This window comes from Fulmarus glacialis, unplaced genomic scaffold, assembly GCF_000690835.1.
Source record: "Fulmarus glacialis isolate BGI_N327 unplaced genomic scaffold, ASM69083v1 scaffold6771, whole genome shotgun sequence".
Taxonomy (NCBI): Eukaryota; Metazoa; Chordata; class Aves; order Procellariiformes; family Procellariidae; genus Fulmarus; species Fulmarus glacialis.
Window position 1 is genome coordinate 4,194 of NW_009190777.1, and position 18,007 is coordinate 22,200.

The 18,007-nt window shown below is 46.0% G+C and overlaps 1 protein-coding gene across 1 annotated transcript in view; it reads left to right on the plus strand.

Moving 5' to 3' along the window:
* Nucleotides 1–1,583: 1,583 nt before the first annotated feature.
* Nucleotides 1,584–18,007, plus strand: part of SLC4A4 (solute carrier family 4 (sodium bicarbonate cotransporter), member 4) — a 57,587-nt gene continuing 41,163 nt past the window's right edge. Inside the window, exons 1-6 of the mRNA XM_009586414.1 lie at nucleotides 1,584–1,622; nucleotides 1,700–1,857; nucleotides 11,294–11,381; nucleotides 12,725–12,879; nucleotides 13,353–13,466; nucleotides 14,886–15,060. Coding sequence (XP_009584709.1) covers nucleotides 1,584–1,622; nucleotides 1,700–1,857; nucleotides 11,294–11,381; nucleotides 12,725–12,879; nucleotides 13,353–13,466; nucleotides 14,886–15,060 — 729 coding nt within the window. The remainder of the gene's footprint in view (nucleotides 1,623–1,699; nucleotides 1,858–11,293; nucleotides 11,382–12,724; nucleotides 12,880–13,352; nucleotides 13,467–14,885; nucleotides 15,061–18,007) is intronic.

Sequence of the window (18,007 nt, forward strand, 5' to 3'; positions counted from 1 at the left end):
ACCGCGTAGAGGTCAGAGTTGGGATCAAGTTAGGAGTTGCTGTGGCAGGGTAAAACGTCAGCCGCAGTAATTTGATTATAAAGCAATGGATGTTTAATTGATGGTGGAAACATGAGAGGTCTTTTAGCTGCACGGTGACTAGCAACCTTGTTAGCTGCCTCTCGGTGGTGGGGTTTTACATGTATTTCAGTTGTGTGGCTGGGATGGAGGAGGGAGTTTCTGTGTGCTGTCAGAGGAAAGGATGAAGACAGGCAATTTCTGCTACCTACCTGCTTAGCGATCTTTTTTTAAAAAGTGCCCTTACCCTCAACTTTTGCATGCAAAGTCGTGTCGCTGTGGTAGGAATTATGGAAATTCATTAAGGGTAGATATGATTGTACTTCAAAGAAATAGTTGGGTTTGAGATAGATGTATGGAGAGAGATATAGAGATATATATACACCCCCCTCTTGCTTGGGCTAGCAGAGTGCTATAGGAGCCTCGTCAGGAGAGGAACAGTTAAGACAGACCCCCCGCCATGAGCATCTGGGGGGGCTTCCCCGTGCCACCCAATCCTTCCTGGCTCAGGACCCACGCAGAGGCCGGGTGTGCTGCTCAAAACCTCCCTCTTCCTCCTCTCCCCCCACTCCCACGTTGGCTTCTCCGACCGGGTCTGGTGCTTTTATTTTCCTCGGAAACCCTCTCTGATGTCTCTCTTCTTCACGGATGCCCCTTCTCACTTCACTTCTTCCCGAGGCTTTCTCTTCCTTCAGATCTTTGGGAGGTGAGGGATGTAGTAGCATCATTCTGTAGAAGGATCGAGAAGGGGGTTTCTCCCGGACAGAAGGTCTCTAATGATGGCACACGTTCCTCCGTCCCCCTTCGGCCGTGCCCCGCTCTGTGCTGCCAGGGCAGCAGCCCGTGGGAGGGCTGAGGGCTCGGGTGCTGATGGTGGGAAGCAGTAACGAGCCGGTCTCTCACCTAGACAGTTATTGAGACCGTTACTGTAGTTTCAAAACCAGCACGCCTGCTGCTTTTGCCCGGTGACTCCTCATGCGCTGGCCTGCACAGGCAGTGGGAACAGCGGCTTCGGACAACCTCAAGCAAATTTTAGATTAAGGCAGAAGCCACAGGCGTAGGAAACATGCTCGTAAAAGCCTGCGCTGAGCTTCGTCTTTCACTGGGAACTTGAAAAGACACGTACACAGCGAGATGCAGGTGCCCAGCTCCTGGCGTCCGTCCTTCAGGGTTAGTTTTCCTCAGGCCAGTCGTTCCTGTAGCAGCGACCGCAGATCGTGGAGTTGCACTTTGAATCGTAAAACGTGCCTGCCCTTCCCCGTCGTGCGGACGGCCAGGCAGCGAGGTGGTGCAGCGCTTCTTCCCGAAACCCTGCCCAGATCTACTCATCTTCCTCGGTGCTGCGCACCTTGTTCTCCCCAAAATAATACCATCTCAGGCCCGTAAACGGAAACAGCAGCTCCAGGAGGCATAATCTCCTCAGCATCGTCTCGGTCCAAGCACCAATATCAGCGTTGTTCTTCTGGGGCTGATCTCAGCACTTGTATCTCAGTAGACTCTGTGGGGATGACACATGTTGGCCAAAGATGTATTCTGACCAAGGAGGAAATGTGGGTGACAACTGGGTAAGTTTTATTGCACGTTGCTGTTTGCACGCCTAACGAGACTTAATTTTCTTTTCCTTCCTCTTTCACTGATATAGCTGAAGAATAAATTCATGAAGAAATTGCCCCGTGATGCTGAGGCCTCCAATGTGCTGGTGGGGGAGGTAGACTTCCTGGAGAGTCCTTTCATTGCCTTCGTCCGGCTGCAGCAGGCCGTCATGTTGGGTGCTCTGACTGAAGTCCCCGTACCTACCCGGTAAGAGAATTCAGCCCCCAGGCGGGGGACAAGAGTTGGAAATTGCATTTCCACCTTTTGAAATAAAAACACCAGGCCAGAAGAAGACCGTTCTCCATTGCTTTCCGTCACGTGACGTGCATAACGCTCAGGGTTATTGGTTTGAAGTAACAAAACTCACTGCAGCTGCTTAATAATTTTCTGGTCCTGAATTTGGTTATAAGATATAAGCTGTAAAATACACAAACATTACACAAACACACTAACTTAACAACTTAGCAGTAACGGCACTATCAATGTGAAATTTAACTACTGGAGCTTTTTTCCTGCCCCTTATGATTCCCCCCCAACACACACTGTACATAGCTCAGATTCCCTCTGCCTGTGTTTGCAGTACATATTTTTTCCTTTTAAAAACTCACATTAGATGAAGGATACAATTCTGGCCCTGCTGGGGCGAAAAAAAAAGTCAGGTAAACTGGGGCATGCAATGCTATCGGGGGGGGTCACACTGTATGTTGCTTTGTAATGCATAACGGTTTAGAGAAAAATGTCATATAAATATTTATTGTGACTCATGTTGCAATTTAATCTGAGTCTCACAAATATGAATATATCTTATGTTCTTAAATATTTGAATTCACTGCTTGAATAAGCGTAACTGTCTGTACAGTGAGTGTATCTATCTACCAGAACAGCAAAGCTGCAGTCCTGTTTGAATTCTTGACTAGCAATATTACCCTTAGCTTTACGATTAAAGCATATTGCTTATCATGTAACGTAGTAGAGAAAACGATCAGTGTAGACATCCAGAGCATCTGCCGTACGTGAGCATTGTGTAGTAGTGTATCTTTGCTTCATATATACACAAACACCCTACCGAGGTAAGGTAGGGTGTTTGTGTACGTATGAAGCACAGATACCGAGGTACTAAAAATGATGAGTATTCAAAGGTAACGAGGGGCATGAGGAAGGGCGCACAGCCGAGCTGCAGCGAGAAGGACGAGAGCGGCTGCAGGTGGACAGCCTGCAGCTGGTTGGCAACGTCCCCCTCCAGCTCCGCGCCCGGCTCTGCCGTGCCTTGCTCCTCGGCGCTGCTGCGCACCTGGGTTCTGGCGTGCTCTTGGGATCGGCTTACAAAGGGTTTGCTTGGCATTTTGCTTGTAATTATGGAGTTCAGATTGCACTTTTCACGTCACTAATGTGCAAATACATATTTTATGTGAACGGTTTCAAGGGCTTTCAATACAGAGTGAAAGTTGTGATTTGAATAATGCCGGGAGGGTTTGAGGCTATATCAAGTAATATTTTGTGAGAAGAGACACAGTACCATGACAAAAGCACATGGCTAGTGCATTACTAATATTGGAATGAGTCGCAGCCATTGTAGGGAATGAAAGTTATATAAGTTATATGTTTATTATAATCTGTACCTTATTTCCATGTAGAAAACAAAGGGAAAAGATGATCTAGTTTTGCTACTTGTTTAATTGCCTTCTAGTAATGCAGCAGTGTTTGTATTTCTTGGGGTTTCATTAAGTGACTCCTTAAAATAACCGTGTCAACAACTGTTTGCACAGTTCTGGTAGCAGCATGGGGAGATAAAAGTGGCTTAATTTTATAAAAGGTTATTCTTCATTCCTCAGCGTTACTGAGCTCTGTATACTTCAAGTATTTCAGCCTCGAAGTCTAATCTCACTTTTTTTTTTTTTTCCAACACATCTCCGAATGCTTTTCAGCAGATGTAAAATTAGGTATTGTTTGTGTTGGTAGTGGGAGCCAGGAAGTTAGATCTAGGATTGCTGAGCGACCTTGTTACTCAAGAGCATAAATCAGGACAATATGCCCTTCCACGCCAACATTTTCACCAGGAAATAGTATTATCCATTTGCTGTCCTCCAAACCAAATGCTAGCCCTAATCAAAGCAGGGAGGCTCATTAGGTGGCTTTTGTGAGTAATGAAGAGCCATTTGCGATGGCTGCATCCTGTGAAATTCAATCAAGGAAATCCCGTCAGGGCCCAGCCGAGCTGTGATGGAGCCTCTCCTCGGTCAGCGCTGAGTCGCGGCCATCTCGCGCGGCGGGCGTTCCTGCTGTGGACGTGCACTTAATAGCCTGCAGGCTCCGCAAGATGCTGGAGCTGGAGCCTTTGGCGTGTCCCCCCCCCCCTTCTCTCCCTCGGGGTTTTTCCTTTTACTTTGTTAAATTATCAAGTTCCTGGTAAGATTGTCAAAACCACGCCATCAAAGCTAGGCGGTGCAAAACCACCTGGGGTTTCTGAATAAACACGGGCTAACGTTTCAGCGCTGTGGGTTGCTGCGGGAGTATGGTGACCCAGGTCGATCGAGTAACCGCAGTGTGACCTGCATCTGTTTCTCTCTTTAGAAAGCAGCAGGTTGTTTTTACGTGGGGCAGGCGAGGGGTCAAACACCCAGGTTTCGGCACAGGGCTGTGGGCGTGCTGGTCTGTAACGCAGAGGGGAGGTGGCCTTTGCGTGGCCGTCTATGCCCACGGTGGCAGGAGGTGACACGCGCTGCTGGAGGTGCCTTTGCACAGCAATCCAGTTCATGTTTCTGGTGTGTTGCGTTAGGTAAAAATCTCACGCTCTTTAGCAACTAAAGATACACCGAATGCGTCCCAGGAGCCGGCGAAGTGCCTCGCCACGAAGAGGCGATGGTCGCAGGGCTTGTTGGATCAGTGGCAGAGGGATGGGGAAAGCCCTCCCGAGGAGCTGGGAGAAGGGGAGAGGGGAGAAAGCGTTCCCAGCCGTAACACGGCGTCACACAGCTTGCAGAAATGCATGAAGCTGTCTAGATGTTTTGCTTTCCAAAGCACGATCCGGGCAGGGTTTGCAGGGAGAGGGCAGCGATAGCTTTCTTGAGACTAGCTGAGAATCAGTGTACCAGCTGCGTCCATTAGCTGGGCCTGTGAGACATGGCCACAGTCCTGTGATGCAGAAGCAAATATGACACCAAGCCCTGAAGGGGTGAAAGGCTCATGATATCTATAGTCCCTGCCCTGTTTGGTTTATTCCTGTTGACCTAGTACTGTAGAAAGAAAAAGGATTATTGTGTGCATAAGGTAGACACTATTCAACATGTAGACTTCCAGTTAAATGGGTTACTGCTGATTTTTTTTTCCTTCCTCCACATGTTCTTTGGCTTGGATTTTTCTTGTAGGTTACAGAATTTTGGATGCTTTGTAGAAAAAAGGTTTCCGGTGTAGAAATGACTCTTCCTTGGATACACATACATTTTCTATATATTTTTTCCTTCACGCTTCCTTACTAAGTATTTTAATTATTTCCTTTACTTAAAAGCGAATTTTTACTTAAAAGAAACCAGCAAGTTCTGATGAACTCTCCAAGAAAAGCGTCTCAGCAGGGTGTCTTCATACAGCCCTAGTAGTAAAAATCGGGGATCTGCAATTGAGTATAGAGAGATCCCAGCCTTTCACTGTGTTGAGTTTGCTTTTTACTGATCAGATTGAAAAAAAATTTTAAGGACTTTGGTTTTCTTGTGTTGAATTTAGTTCCATGGTGCTATGAAGTCCTCATTTTGGCAGGCACTTAGCTACTGTGCTTGCACCATGGCTTGGGTATGGCTGCTTCTCCTCTGGACAATGCAATAGATGTAGCTTTTTATTTTCATCAAAGAAATGTGCAATTATGTGTTCAGGTCTGCTGCATTAATGTAATGTTGATGGGGAAAAAAGATGAAGAATGAGCAAGGGAAAGATTGTTTTGAAGATAAGCTGTACAGACTTGCACAGTCTAATATGTAGTGCTGGGAAATGGCCTGTGCCTACAAGTCTCAAATGAAATGAAATAACTTGCCCAAAGGTCACTTAGGAAGCATGTGGCAGAACCAGGAGTTAGATTCTCCTCCCTTGCCTCCTAACTTAAGCTTTTAACTGCAAAAGCATCTTTTCTTCTTTATAGGTGAGGATGAAATGTGTGTCTTGTTCATTAATTGTAGCATTGAAATGGTTTTCAGGGCTGGGTCCTTTAGCAGCCTTTCCAGCAGAAGGACTTGCTCTGGGAAGTCAAGAGCTCCGGCAGCGAAGGACTACCTTTGTCTGTCTGCGTTCATGTGTTGGACACCATGTGAGAAGCCTGCAATGTTGGTACCTTGCCCAAAACTTGAAGGATCACCTGTGTGAAATAGAAGACGGACCAAACACTTCACCATCTCCTTTCGTTACTGCAGTCTCAAGTTGTGCTTCTTTCATCAGCGGTCCCAGCCACAGATTCTGCTGGAAAAGTACATCAAGAGGTGGTTCTTTCAGCCCTGGAGTCCATCAGCATGTATCTCTATTGGGAATGCTGGATGCCTTGCAGGCATCTCACATGGTGTCCAACAACAGAAGGACTGCTTCTCCTCACTCCTCTCAAAAACAACAACATTTTCTCCAGGACCTTACTGAGTTTCCTTTGTCTAGGTGCCTTTAACTCTTACGGAGTTGCTGCTCATGCTTGCTCCAGATTTGAGAGGCATGGATGAGCAGGCTGAACTTGAATCTTCGTGTAGTTGCTCTTCCTCTTTTTTTTTTTAGTTTTGGGGGCTGGGGGGGAGACACAGGACACGGGCCGACCTTGTCTCCTGCATTGATGGTCAGCTTGTAAAGAGACCATGGTGAGGCTTGGTCCTGGGACAGTTTTCACCACAACCTTTACCCGGTATGGGAACTTGACGGTCACGGACATTATGGATTTCTTGTGGGATGTCCCATATGGATGGCAAAATATTAGTGCTGCACTGACCTTGGAGCCTGGCTGCGCTGTATTCACTTCCCACCTCCAAAGTGTGCTCTTCATGTGATTTCGTGGAGGTTTCTAGCCAAATTTATCGGAAGCATAGCACGTAAAACCTTGTTGCCTCCTTGGGCAAACTAGATTGAAATTCTGCCCTGCAGTCTCTGGTGTCACCTCCCGCCGAGGTCGGGGAGGGTTGTGTTCACTCATGGCAGGTTGTTGGGTCCATAACCCCAGGTTACTGGACTTGTGCGCAGTATTGCTGCGGTGCTACCTTTAGATCTTCTAGGCACATTGGCTGGGTTTACAGTGCATTGGCCAGGACACGTTTGTCCATTTTGAATTGGAATTACATCTGTGAGAAAGAATTTATTCTTGTTGGGTTAGGTGGCATAGTCCATATGATTCAAAGGTGAATCCTACACAGTCGGTGGTCATCATCTGCTTAAGGAGGGTAAAGCGTGCAAAAATGACAGGAGGACTAGTGCTTTAGGTAGAACAATAATAAATTACTGAGTTTCTGGCTCATTATCAGCTTGGAAGCAAAGGATTTTGAGTGCTTTGACTGTGCTGTCGTACAAAGCTCAAGACGAGGTATCCTGGGTGTGAGGGCTGTCAGCCCTGTCTGTAGGCTGTTGCCCAGAGCATTCGGGAGAAACATTGACTTTTGGTTCTACGTCAGAGAGACTTTGAGCTAAGTGATACGAGGTGAAACCCCACATTCTCTGCATTGAAGTGTCCTTAGCAATGTTAAGTATCAGAAATGGACATTTGATAACTCAGCATGTGTTCTGTGCAGCAGAGAGGGAATCTGTGCTGGCTTTCATCTTAGCAGATGAAGAGGAGGAGTATGTCACAACTAGAAGTTGGGGCTTTCTTGGGTGGAAATATTCATAACTAAATGCTATTAAATGCATAATCTAGTCCAAACCACTAAAATGCATTAATGTTTTCGTGTTTATAATATTTGGCCCTTTAAAAAGTCTTGTTCTACATGCTGAAGGCAATTCTGAGCTGAATCAGTCAGGACGAAGAATTTAGAAAGTGTCACAAACTGCTTGTTCTCGAGCATTTTAGTAAATGCAGGAGCATTCGGGTACTTCGGTTATGCATTGGAAGAGAGCCAGCTGATGTAATTATTTCAGAGGATGGTTATGAAAACGTCTTGTTCCCCTGGAAAATCAGAAGAATGCCAAGCAGCAACTTCTGGAGTTATCAACCTTTTTTTAAAATTAATATATTTGGATAATCTGCATCCTAGAGTTTTAAAAGAGTTGGCTGAGGAACAGTTTATCTTTAATGTTGTTTTATAATAACTCGTGAAACACAGGGAAAGTTCCAGGAGGTAAGAGGAGAGCAGAGGACATGACCTAGGCGTGTATGGCTTAGTCACCTCCGTGTGAACCTTAAGTAAAACACTTGCAAGCCTCATGAAGAACTCGATTGGGAAGTGTTGCTGTTAGTAATGCCAATTAATACGTGTTTATGGATCCTGTCCTGCTAACTTGATGCCTTTTTTTGTAGGACTCTAGTGTTTTTTAAATAGAAAGTACTTCTTTGGATACAATATATCTTATACGACATTTGAGTTAGTACCTCTTGATATTTTGATTTATGAAGCTAAAATAATACTTAATACAATACTTGTAAAGAGAGAAGTAACTTCTGGTGAGGTGCCACACCTCTCAACCCTGTTGTGTTTCACATTTTATCAGCAGCTTTTGAGAAAACGTATTGTTAACATAGTAAAGGTTGACAAATAACGAAGAGGGTGTCTCCGTGGCCCAGAGCAATCTGGTCGTCTCTGCTTTAACTTGGCCCCGTGTCAGCTTCTCCCTCTAGGGACAGAGAGCGCAGGTGGAAGAGCTGTGCTCCGAGGACAGCTTTTCTCTGGGGGATGCTGTAGGCAAAGGGCCGGGGCCGTCCCTGGGGACAGGAGATTATTCCATCAGTGCCGGAACCGCTGAAACCCGGTTTCCTAGAAGTATGTGCCGTGTCCTTTCCTTCCACCACAGCAATAATCCCAGCCCTCCCCGTCATCCTGCCGCGTTTCCTAAGACTTCCCGTGCTTGTCCATACCTGAAGTCCTGTCCCCTGACTCAGTGCTCCTAACTTCATTTTCTCAGAAAAGCAGGCTCACGTAAAGTTCCTGAGTAGCCATAGGTTGTTTCATCATATATTTCATATATTTGCACTGACCAAACTGCCAGCTCTTGGATGATTTCCCTGAGGAAGACGCCGATACATTGGAGAAAGTTCACAGAAGAGCCGTCAAAGTGACTAAAGAGAGGAGAAAAGCCTCAAATGGCTTAGCCTGACTGATGGGTGGCTACGGGTGGCTGGATCGATAGGGGAGGACATTTAAAGGAATTTAATTACCGAGGGTTCTTCAATCTAGCTATGAGAGACAATCGAAATCTATGACTGGAAGTTGAAACTAACTCAAATTCACACTGGAAGTAATGCAAAAGGTTTTAGATGAGACAACTTACCAAAGGTTAGTGTGTGTTTTATTTTCCATTACTGATTGAAAGGTACGGCTGTAATTGGAAAAAGGCTTAATTCAGGAAGCTTTAAAGTTGTTTTGAGCAGCTATTAGTGTTTCTGTTTGAAACCTGTGCTGGTACGGAGTTTGCTGAAAATTGCCCCAATAATTCCCAGTCTTGCTAAATTAGGTGAAATGGAGAAGTTGGTCTCCTGCCATGTGACTTCTTTTGTTGCTAATTGCAAGGACGATTTGATGTGTGAGAGAGAGAGGCTTTTATCTCAAGGTCACTAGTTAGGGTCCAGCTCAGGCTGAACGTTTGAAACGACACCGTCTGACCGGCATGACGGTCTCCAGTGAAATCCCACAGGCCACCCAATGTTGGCTGTTGTGCGAGGTGGCCAACAGAAGTAACGGGGCTTTCTTAACGAGCCAGTTGGCAAGGCGAAGAGGTGAGCATGAAGACATGTATTTACATGCCATAGCCATGAACCAGATCTTTTTTTCTGGGACAGATCTGAACAGGGGATTTATAGGAAGCTTGTGTTTCTACAGGCAAGGCCGTAGGTGCTGTGTGGGTAAGTAGCTGCCACCTTGGCGCCTGTCTACAGCGTGAAATCAACTTTAAAGAAAGAGTATTTCTACAGGAGGTAATGGCATTTCAGCATTGATACCTTGGCGTTGCATATGAAACTTAGTTTAGGAACTGGGAGTGTCTAAGATAAGGCTTAGGTCTTTCCTGAATTAAGTATTATTTGAATGGTGGTATCTTTTTCTTTTTTTTTTTTTTTTAATTTTCCATTCCAGGCCAGAAGGATCTAGGTACCTTTGAAGATCCAACCTTGAGGCCGTACTTAAAACTTTTTCTAATGACTGTCAGTTACGAGGTTGGAAAACCCGTCCACCTTTCACCAGTGTTCTGGTTACTCTGGCACAACTGCTAGACTATTTTATTGGCAGAAGCATCCGTTTTCCATGTATAGCCTTTTCCATTAAGGAATGTCATTAGAACATATTGTCATGTAGGCAAGTCCTGATTCATGGCACGTTAGCACTGACAAAAGCGAGGGCAGGAGAGATAAAAAGCAGTAATTTCCTGTCTCCAAAGGCTTCATATCGTGGTGTTTTTCAAACTCATTAGCAGTGACTTGGATGTAGTCGCTGCCCAAAGAGATCATGTAAGAAATTAACTCCTAATACCTCGTAGATGTAGTCACCCTCGCTGATGGTGCCTACCATGGGAATAGCTTTACACCTTAAGAATTAAGGTGTGACTGTGGAGCCATCAGACGGGCTTACAGGTCTCTGGTATGCGTTGTATACTTGGAGCGGAAATTCAGAGCATACAAGTTGGGCTTAATTATTTATAGCTAAAGCCCTATCTTAGATTAATGGTTTCCCTTCGCATGTGGGTAGCTATTCTGGGAAAAAAACCAGCAGAGCATTGATAAGCGTGCGGAGTGCTATCTGATAGCACGGGGGAGCGATGTAGTTGACAGCGAGCAACGCGGATAGTTAATAGCATCTTCCCTCTGCGCCCGCCGCTGGGCTGGTCCCGTGTGGTCCGTCCTGGGCGCGGAGGGTGCTCAGCTGTGTCACTGCCCTTGGAGCTGTGATCCATCAATCTTCTGCTGTCCCCTCCTGGCTGTTGAGCAGCAGTTACGTCGCTGCTATTGTCACATAAATGGCATTGGAATAGCACTAGGGACACGTTTAACACAGATACCTTACACAAGGATTGAACAGCTACAAGGAGCCAGTAACATATGACCCAGTAAATCACCGTGGAGGTGGATGGGCTTTCTGTGGTGCACAGGGCATGGATTCTCAACCGCTCCACGCGGGAGCTGCATCCATCGTGCATAGTTCACTTCCAGGTACTGGGCATTGGAGGGATGTCCTTCCTTCACCTCATCCTGAAGTCTAGGTTGCTGGAGCGCAGCAACTTCTGCGTGGGGCTGTGATAGCATTTGGCCATAGTGGTCTCAAGGCTACTTTTAAGGCTTTTTGGGAGAAAAACTCTGGGTAGTGTCTTGCTTGTACGAGAAAGCATGATGAGCTACAGGGTGTAACCTCTGCTCTCAAGGTAGCTGGAGGCCACCAGCAGCCTCTGGATCTCTGACAAGGGCCACAACTTTATAAAGTTGAATTTCTGTATAGATAAGTATAAGCGATCCATTTTGCTATCCTAAATGGGATCAATCTGTTTGTTTGGTCAGATTTCTCTTCATTCTGCTGGGACCGAAGGGCAAAGCAAAGTCCTATCATGAGATCGGCCGAGCCATCGCCACTCTGATGTCGGATGAGGTAGGTGTCTTGACATCTCCTGTGTGAAATGGGTTCTCCCAGGTTTCACTTCATTAGCTAATAATTATGTCCTTTCCTCCAGTGTGGTCGACGGGAACGGGCATACACGTAAAGCTGAAATATCCAAATGTCACCTCCTAATTCTATCTGTTTACATAATTATTTCATCTGGCTTCATGTTTTTGTACAAGCGTGACACTAGCAAGTTTCTGTCCATCGTGTGTATTTTCCTGCTAGCAATCACTCTTTCAAATAGACTATGAATTAATCTTTGAATTAATCTAGTCGCGGTGTGTCACATTCCACAATCACGGTAACCCGAGCTACGCTCCCGGTAATTACCGCAGAAATGGTTACACCCAGGACGTACCGTTGTGTGTTGCACTGTATCCCAGAGCACTTTTTCATTCAGGCAGTGCTTATATATTATCCATGAGTAGCTAGCAATTACTTGGTAATCATACACCTTAATGAGATGACTGGGCTTTCAATATTCATTTACGGCTTCTTTCTTCCAGTGTCCCTTGGGCTCTGCGCGTCTGGGGCTGATTTACATTGTGTTTGTTTCTTGCTTTCTCCTTATGTTGTTTTGCTCTCCTACGGTTCTCTTAATTACCACTTGCCCGGTCTCAGCTCTTCTGTTTTCTGTCATTCCGCTGCTTGGAGCAATGGTCTAGTTTCCGTAGCCCCAAAGTCCTCCCTCCTACCACCACTGTTCTTATTAAGTCTATCACGTGTGCAGATCCACCTTCATTCTCAGCAGTCCAAAAGATTTCTGTAAAATTCAGCATTAATGCTCTTTTTCCTCTCTTTTTTCATTCACTCTTCATCAGTAATACCGGGCCTTTCAGTAAAACTAGTTTGTGCTTCTTGTTATTATTTCTGAGTAAATACTGTCATCGTTTCTATGTCACAGTGTTGAAAACTAACCTATTTTTTGATAGACTGAAGTAGGTAGGAAAAGAGGATCGACGCTTTTTTTGTGGCTTTGTAAAAAGTGTCTTCTCAAAGTATGATCGAAACACCTTATGTGTAGGAAAACTCTTTTTTTGGATAAAAGAAATGGATAATTGCTTTAGTAACATTTTTAAGAAGGTTAGAAATGTATATTTTGCTAAAAATTAGAAATACGCCTGCAAGAATCTCTATCATTAAACAACCAAGCAAAGGAGAGGGCTTTCCTGAGGTTCACACGCCCTTGTGCCAAGTGTCCTGATACTTTTTGAGAGGTTTTTGAGAATGAGTAAGTTGTTTTCATAGAATAAAAGTCGGTAGCTGCCTCTGGAGTCTGGCCTACAGAAAATGCAAACCTTTTCTGCATGGAGTCTCTCTTTTCCTTGCAGGTGTTCCACGACATTGCCTATAAAGCCAAGGACCGGCAGGACCTGATCGCTGGCATCGATGAGTTTCTGGATGAAGTCATTGTGCTCCCCCCTGGGGAATGGGATCCAGCCATTAGGATAGAGCCCCCCAAGTCTCTTCCTTCTTCAGATAAAAGGTAACAGCAGGAGACAGGCAGGCTTAGCTCCGTGGTGAAGGACAGCGTGCGCCCATTCTGAAAAGGTGACGGGAAGAGCCGGTGCTTTGGGTACACCAGGTTTATTGAGCTACTGCAGGGTGACCTGCATCTGTCTGTCTGTATTTAGAAAGTACTAGAGATATTTTCAGGTCTTTCTTAACAGCTGGAGGGAGGATGTTCTTGCAATTCTGGACCCTTTAAGGCGATGCTGTAGGCATATAGTGACATACATACGGGTTATCCAGACTCCATGGGGTTCTGCTTGGTCTTTTCTAACACGTTATGTTCCACTCTGGCTGCCAGCAGGTCAGCCTTCTGGTCTCCTTTGTACAACACGGCTTCAGGAAAGGCTGTGTAACACTTGTTTGGAGGAACTGTGTGTGGATTATGTTTTTGTGGAGCCATTTTGTGGCAGTGCGGTGAGCCTCATTTTGGCTTGCCTTCTTGCCCAGGAAAAACATGTACTCCGGTGGAGAAAATCTGCAGATGAATGGAGACACGCCTCATGATGGAGGACACGGCGGCGGGGGCCACGGGGACTGTGAAGAGTTGCAACGGACCGGCAGGTCAGTAACGCACGGCTCGGCGTGATGCGCCTGCCGTGGTCCGAGCAAGGTGGCAACGTTTCCCTCGCAGAACCGTTTCGCCCCTTACGCGTTCCATCCCGACATACTGTTTGTATAGGTTGAGCTGTGACCCCAAAACGCGTCCTGGGGTTTTTAGTGCCCAGCTTGAGACTGGCTGTGAAGGGTTCCGAGCATCCAGCCTCGGCACATTACAAAGCGTCTTAAATGAGGCGCTCAAAAATGAAAGAAGGCCCAGGTAGGTGTTGGCTATTGAAAGTTTCTGAGGTTAGACGAACTGTAAGGGATGCAAACGTGGCAGGTACAGCTACAGTTTCCATTCGGATTGCTGGAGCTGCTTTAGCCAACAGCAGAGATGTTCCCTTTTCCAGACATTCCTGTTGTAGTTGACTGGCACAGAGGAAGGCTTTTATGGGACATAAATACAGAAGGTAACGGAGCCCGAGGCCTTGCTCTGCTTTAGTACTCTGCTTGTATGCCACGTAAAAGTCCACTGGAGTGGGAACGCAGTTCAGGTGGCCATAAAACAGCGTGCTCAGCATTTCAGGGTCAGTACACAGGTTTTCGTGGTGGCATTGTGCCCTCCCTCCCGCTCTGTATTTTTTTAAGTTCTAGTAGAATATCTAAATTCTAGGACAAAAGTCTGAAAGGCTGAAATGACACATCGGTGTGTACAAGGCAGTCGATACATCCTGATTCTGGGTCAGAAGGTGAGGTGTGCCTATCTGCCATGTAGCTCTGCCTGCAGAGCGTCTGAACAGCCCTGGCGTTGGTGGCAAACTGTGTACCAGGGAACAAGAGCCAAAACAGGAACATTTTTCACGCTGGCAGTGTCAGAGCCACATGGAGCTTCTAAGAGTTAAATACTGTCTTGTCTGTGATTGCACAAAAAGAGTATGTCTGCAAGTGGAGTCCTCTTGTTTTCAAAGATGATTTCACTTACTTGTGTTTTTACTTCTAGGTTTTTTTCCGGTTAACAGTTTGAAGCATTTTTCCATTTAGCGAATTGTTTGGCTCACCCAACCATTGTGTCTGCCACATGGAGAAGTTTAGGCAGGGATTTAGACTAGAGTTAATATACTTTATTACTTCAACCAATGTAGTCGGGAAAAAAACCAACAGACAAGCTTCCTGAACTGCAAACATTAGTGGTCTGTTTCAGCAGAAGTAGGGCTTGTGTTCCTGAAATTTGTCTCTTTCCAGCTGCATCCTGTGTTCAAGATACTATCTTTCTTTACAACATTATCTCAGTGATATCCCTGGACCATCACAGCTGCGATAAGACTATTACGTAATGTGATGATCTCACTCCTTTCAGATAATACTTCATTTCTGGTTACTTATCTTGGTGACTTTCACTGTAAACACTTTGCACGAGTCTTCTCTTGCTTGTCGTTTCAGATTCTGTGGTGGCTTAATCAAAGACATAAAGAGGAAAGCACCGTTCTTCGCCAGCGACTTCTACGATGCTTTAAATATTCAAGCCCTTTCAGCCATTCTTTTCATCTACCTGGCCACGGTGACCAATGCTATCACTTTTGGAGGATTGCTTGGTGATGCTACGGAAAACATGCAGGTTAGCAAGAGCTTTCAGAAACAAGCACTACAGCATTTGCCTTTTGCTCTCTACAGTGAGAGGGGTGTTTGGCCACCGACAAAGCTTGAATTCTGAGTACAATTAATAGAGGTATCCTGTGTTTCCACTGAAAGTTGGCTTGCTTTCTCTGCTGTTGGACGGCTGTCCTTTGAAAAATTGTACAAGCAGTTACCTTAAATGGTGTTTGGAAGATGGCCAGGCAACAGAAAAGGTTCTTGCTCCTTCCATATAGAGAAGTTCCTCTGACCTACTCTCTGTGTTTGTGTCTCGGTTGTACCGGTTCAGTCCAATTAAGTTTACTAAGTCTGATTCAGATTTTCCATGTCATCAGAGCATAACACTGTATCCTCTGCGTGACTCTTAAAATCCCTGGACTTCAGCCTCTGGTGAAAAGAAAATCCTAAGACGCATAGAAAAGCGAGTAAATCAGGAGATGTGACAGAGGAGAGAAATGTGAGTTCTTTAGAAAGACGAATTTCATAATAGTGGAAGATCAGATCCTGAGAACCATTTGCAGAGACAGGCTTGATCAGCGGTGGAGACAAAAGTAGGGGCTGCAAAGGATGGCCCAGTTTTAGATGAAGTCTAAAGGAAGGGGAATCTGTATTAACACTGCTGTAGGTCCTTCGTGTTTGACTGGAGCAGAATTATGCTCTAGCAGTGCGCTTTAGTATTCCTCTGGCTTTTTGAAGGGGAAGAAAACATAGGAGGTTGTATTTAGATAGATTCAGTGCAGCCGCGTTGAATCTCCTAACAATAATTAAGCTCGTAGTGACAATGACCGAATTATTAATTGACGCAGGTTTAATTAAACCAGACATAGAAAAAGGGGGGCACCCATCCGGAGCTCTACACCTCCCTATGATAAATTACGGGCTAGAGTAAGATTCAGTAGCTGGTGGAGTGCCAAACTTCCCTCGCCCCTGTATAAATACAGTTTACCTCTTCCGAAACTCAGCTCCGCAGCAGTCATGCAGACGAATGCATGATGCACAACGGTGAAAAGAAATACTAGCAAATGGAAGTAGAGAATGGAAAGGCCTCCAGGATCCACGAGTGAGCATCACCCTTCTGCCCCTGAGTAGCAGAGCAAGCTCCGTCTGCATCTGTACCAGGTGGTCTTTAAAGTAGGGGGAGGGAGGACACACTTTATTGTGTCAAAGTCTCCTCTGTTACCTTCGTATTCCATGAACATTGATTATCAAGTAGCAAAATATTTTTTTGCCACTGAAACTGACAGTATAGTTTCTTAATGCTCACAAAAAAAAAAAAAAAAAAAATTTAGAAAGAAGCACCTTGCATTCATCTTACAAACAGTGAAACTGCTGCCCCATTAAGCAGTGGCAGTCCCGTTGCTTGCACTTGGTCGTATTGTTGGAGTAAGATACATGCATTTTCTGTCTTTCTGGTGCTGGACCATCAGCAGGGGCTCTGCAAGGGGAGGAGATCCCTGCCCTTGGCCCCTGCTTCCAGCAGCAAAGGGACCAGCAGAAGCCGCTGGCATTGCCCGATTTGCTCGGCGGCGTGGCCGTGCACGGCCTCGTTCATCGTTTGCATTTGTTCTTTGCTGCTGCCCCTCTTTCCTTGGGAGGCTTTCTGCTGCCAGGCCCCACGGCATACACCGGGGAAGGAGAGGGGTGATGAAAGAAGGCCGGCCTCCAGGAGAAGAGCCGATAATCCCTGTGCTCCCGGGGGACCCCTCTGCTGTCTTCCACCTGCCAGGGACTGAGGCGTAAACATGTTTCGTTTAATACCTCTCACCGCTGGGGTGAGGTTGTTCTTCCAAGAACCTCCCGAACCTTCTTGATGGGATGATATCTGAGTGTGCAGCCTTCCTCTGGTTTAAAATGGTATTCGTTTGTTGAATGTGACAGTCTCATTTCACCAAAGTGTGTCTGGGACCGTGAGCTGCATAGGAGAGGGGACACAAGGCGGGGGGAAGACAGAGGGAAGAGAAAACGCAGGTTGCCTTCAGTCTGTAGTTTTCTCTGCAGTAGATAAAACCCAGTCTGAGTTTTCCTATTGCTCGGAGAAAAAAAAGTCCCTAGAAAGACAAAAGCTGCAGAACAGTCTGTTCTGAGCTCAGTGATTTATTCCCCCTGTTGAAAAGGGAAACCATTGACGCTCTGCAGTTAAGAATACCGCTTTGGTAACGGGGAAGCTCTGCAGCACATGTAAACACAGCGTAGCCGTTAATGACAGAAACTCCAGGAGCAGCAGAAGGAACCAAGGCACAAGTCCTGTGGAATGCTCTGTCCCTGGCTTCTCAGTGAGGAGGGAGTTGGGGTGCAGCCAGAGAGGAGCACTGACAGCGAGGGGGGGTGCTGTGGATGTGCCCCCCGGCCGTCCGCTCCCCATAGCTTCGATTAAACTTCAATTCACAGAAGTGGAGCAAAGTGCAGGAAAATCATCAGCGAGTTGCTAGAAAAACCCTATCCCTCCAGTCAGTTCATAACATAGCCAAGGCTCAATGCAGGGAAACATTGTCTGTTATTTTCTGATTTGTGGACTTCAGCATTTACTTGCTTCTCACGTGCAACGACCAGTTGAATTTACTGAGTTTTATTTATGTACTGATTTAAAATTGAAATACTGGCAGTTTTTCTGAACAGTTCACTGGTGGATCAGAGGTTTAGAGAGTTCAGGCACAACTGGCTTTTCTTTTGCCATTTCCCTTCAACAAACCTTTATTCACCATCCTTGTTTGAGAAGGCATTAGGTCTCTTGGCTGCTGCGGGAGCCTGGAAAGGGTTTTGACAACAGAAGAGCAAAATTGTGCGTTCTTCACGCTCACATGCCCCTGTATCATCAGAGCCGGAGAGAAGCGTCCCAAGGCGCCCAGTTCAAGTTGTTCCTCCAGGGAGCTGCTCAGTGGGATCAGAGTCCAGGTTCATGTCAAGCGTTGCTCAAACCATTGCGCATTCCT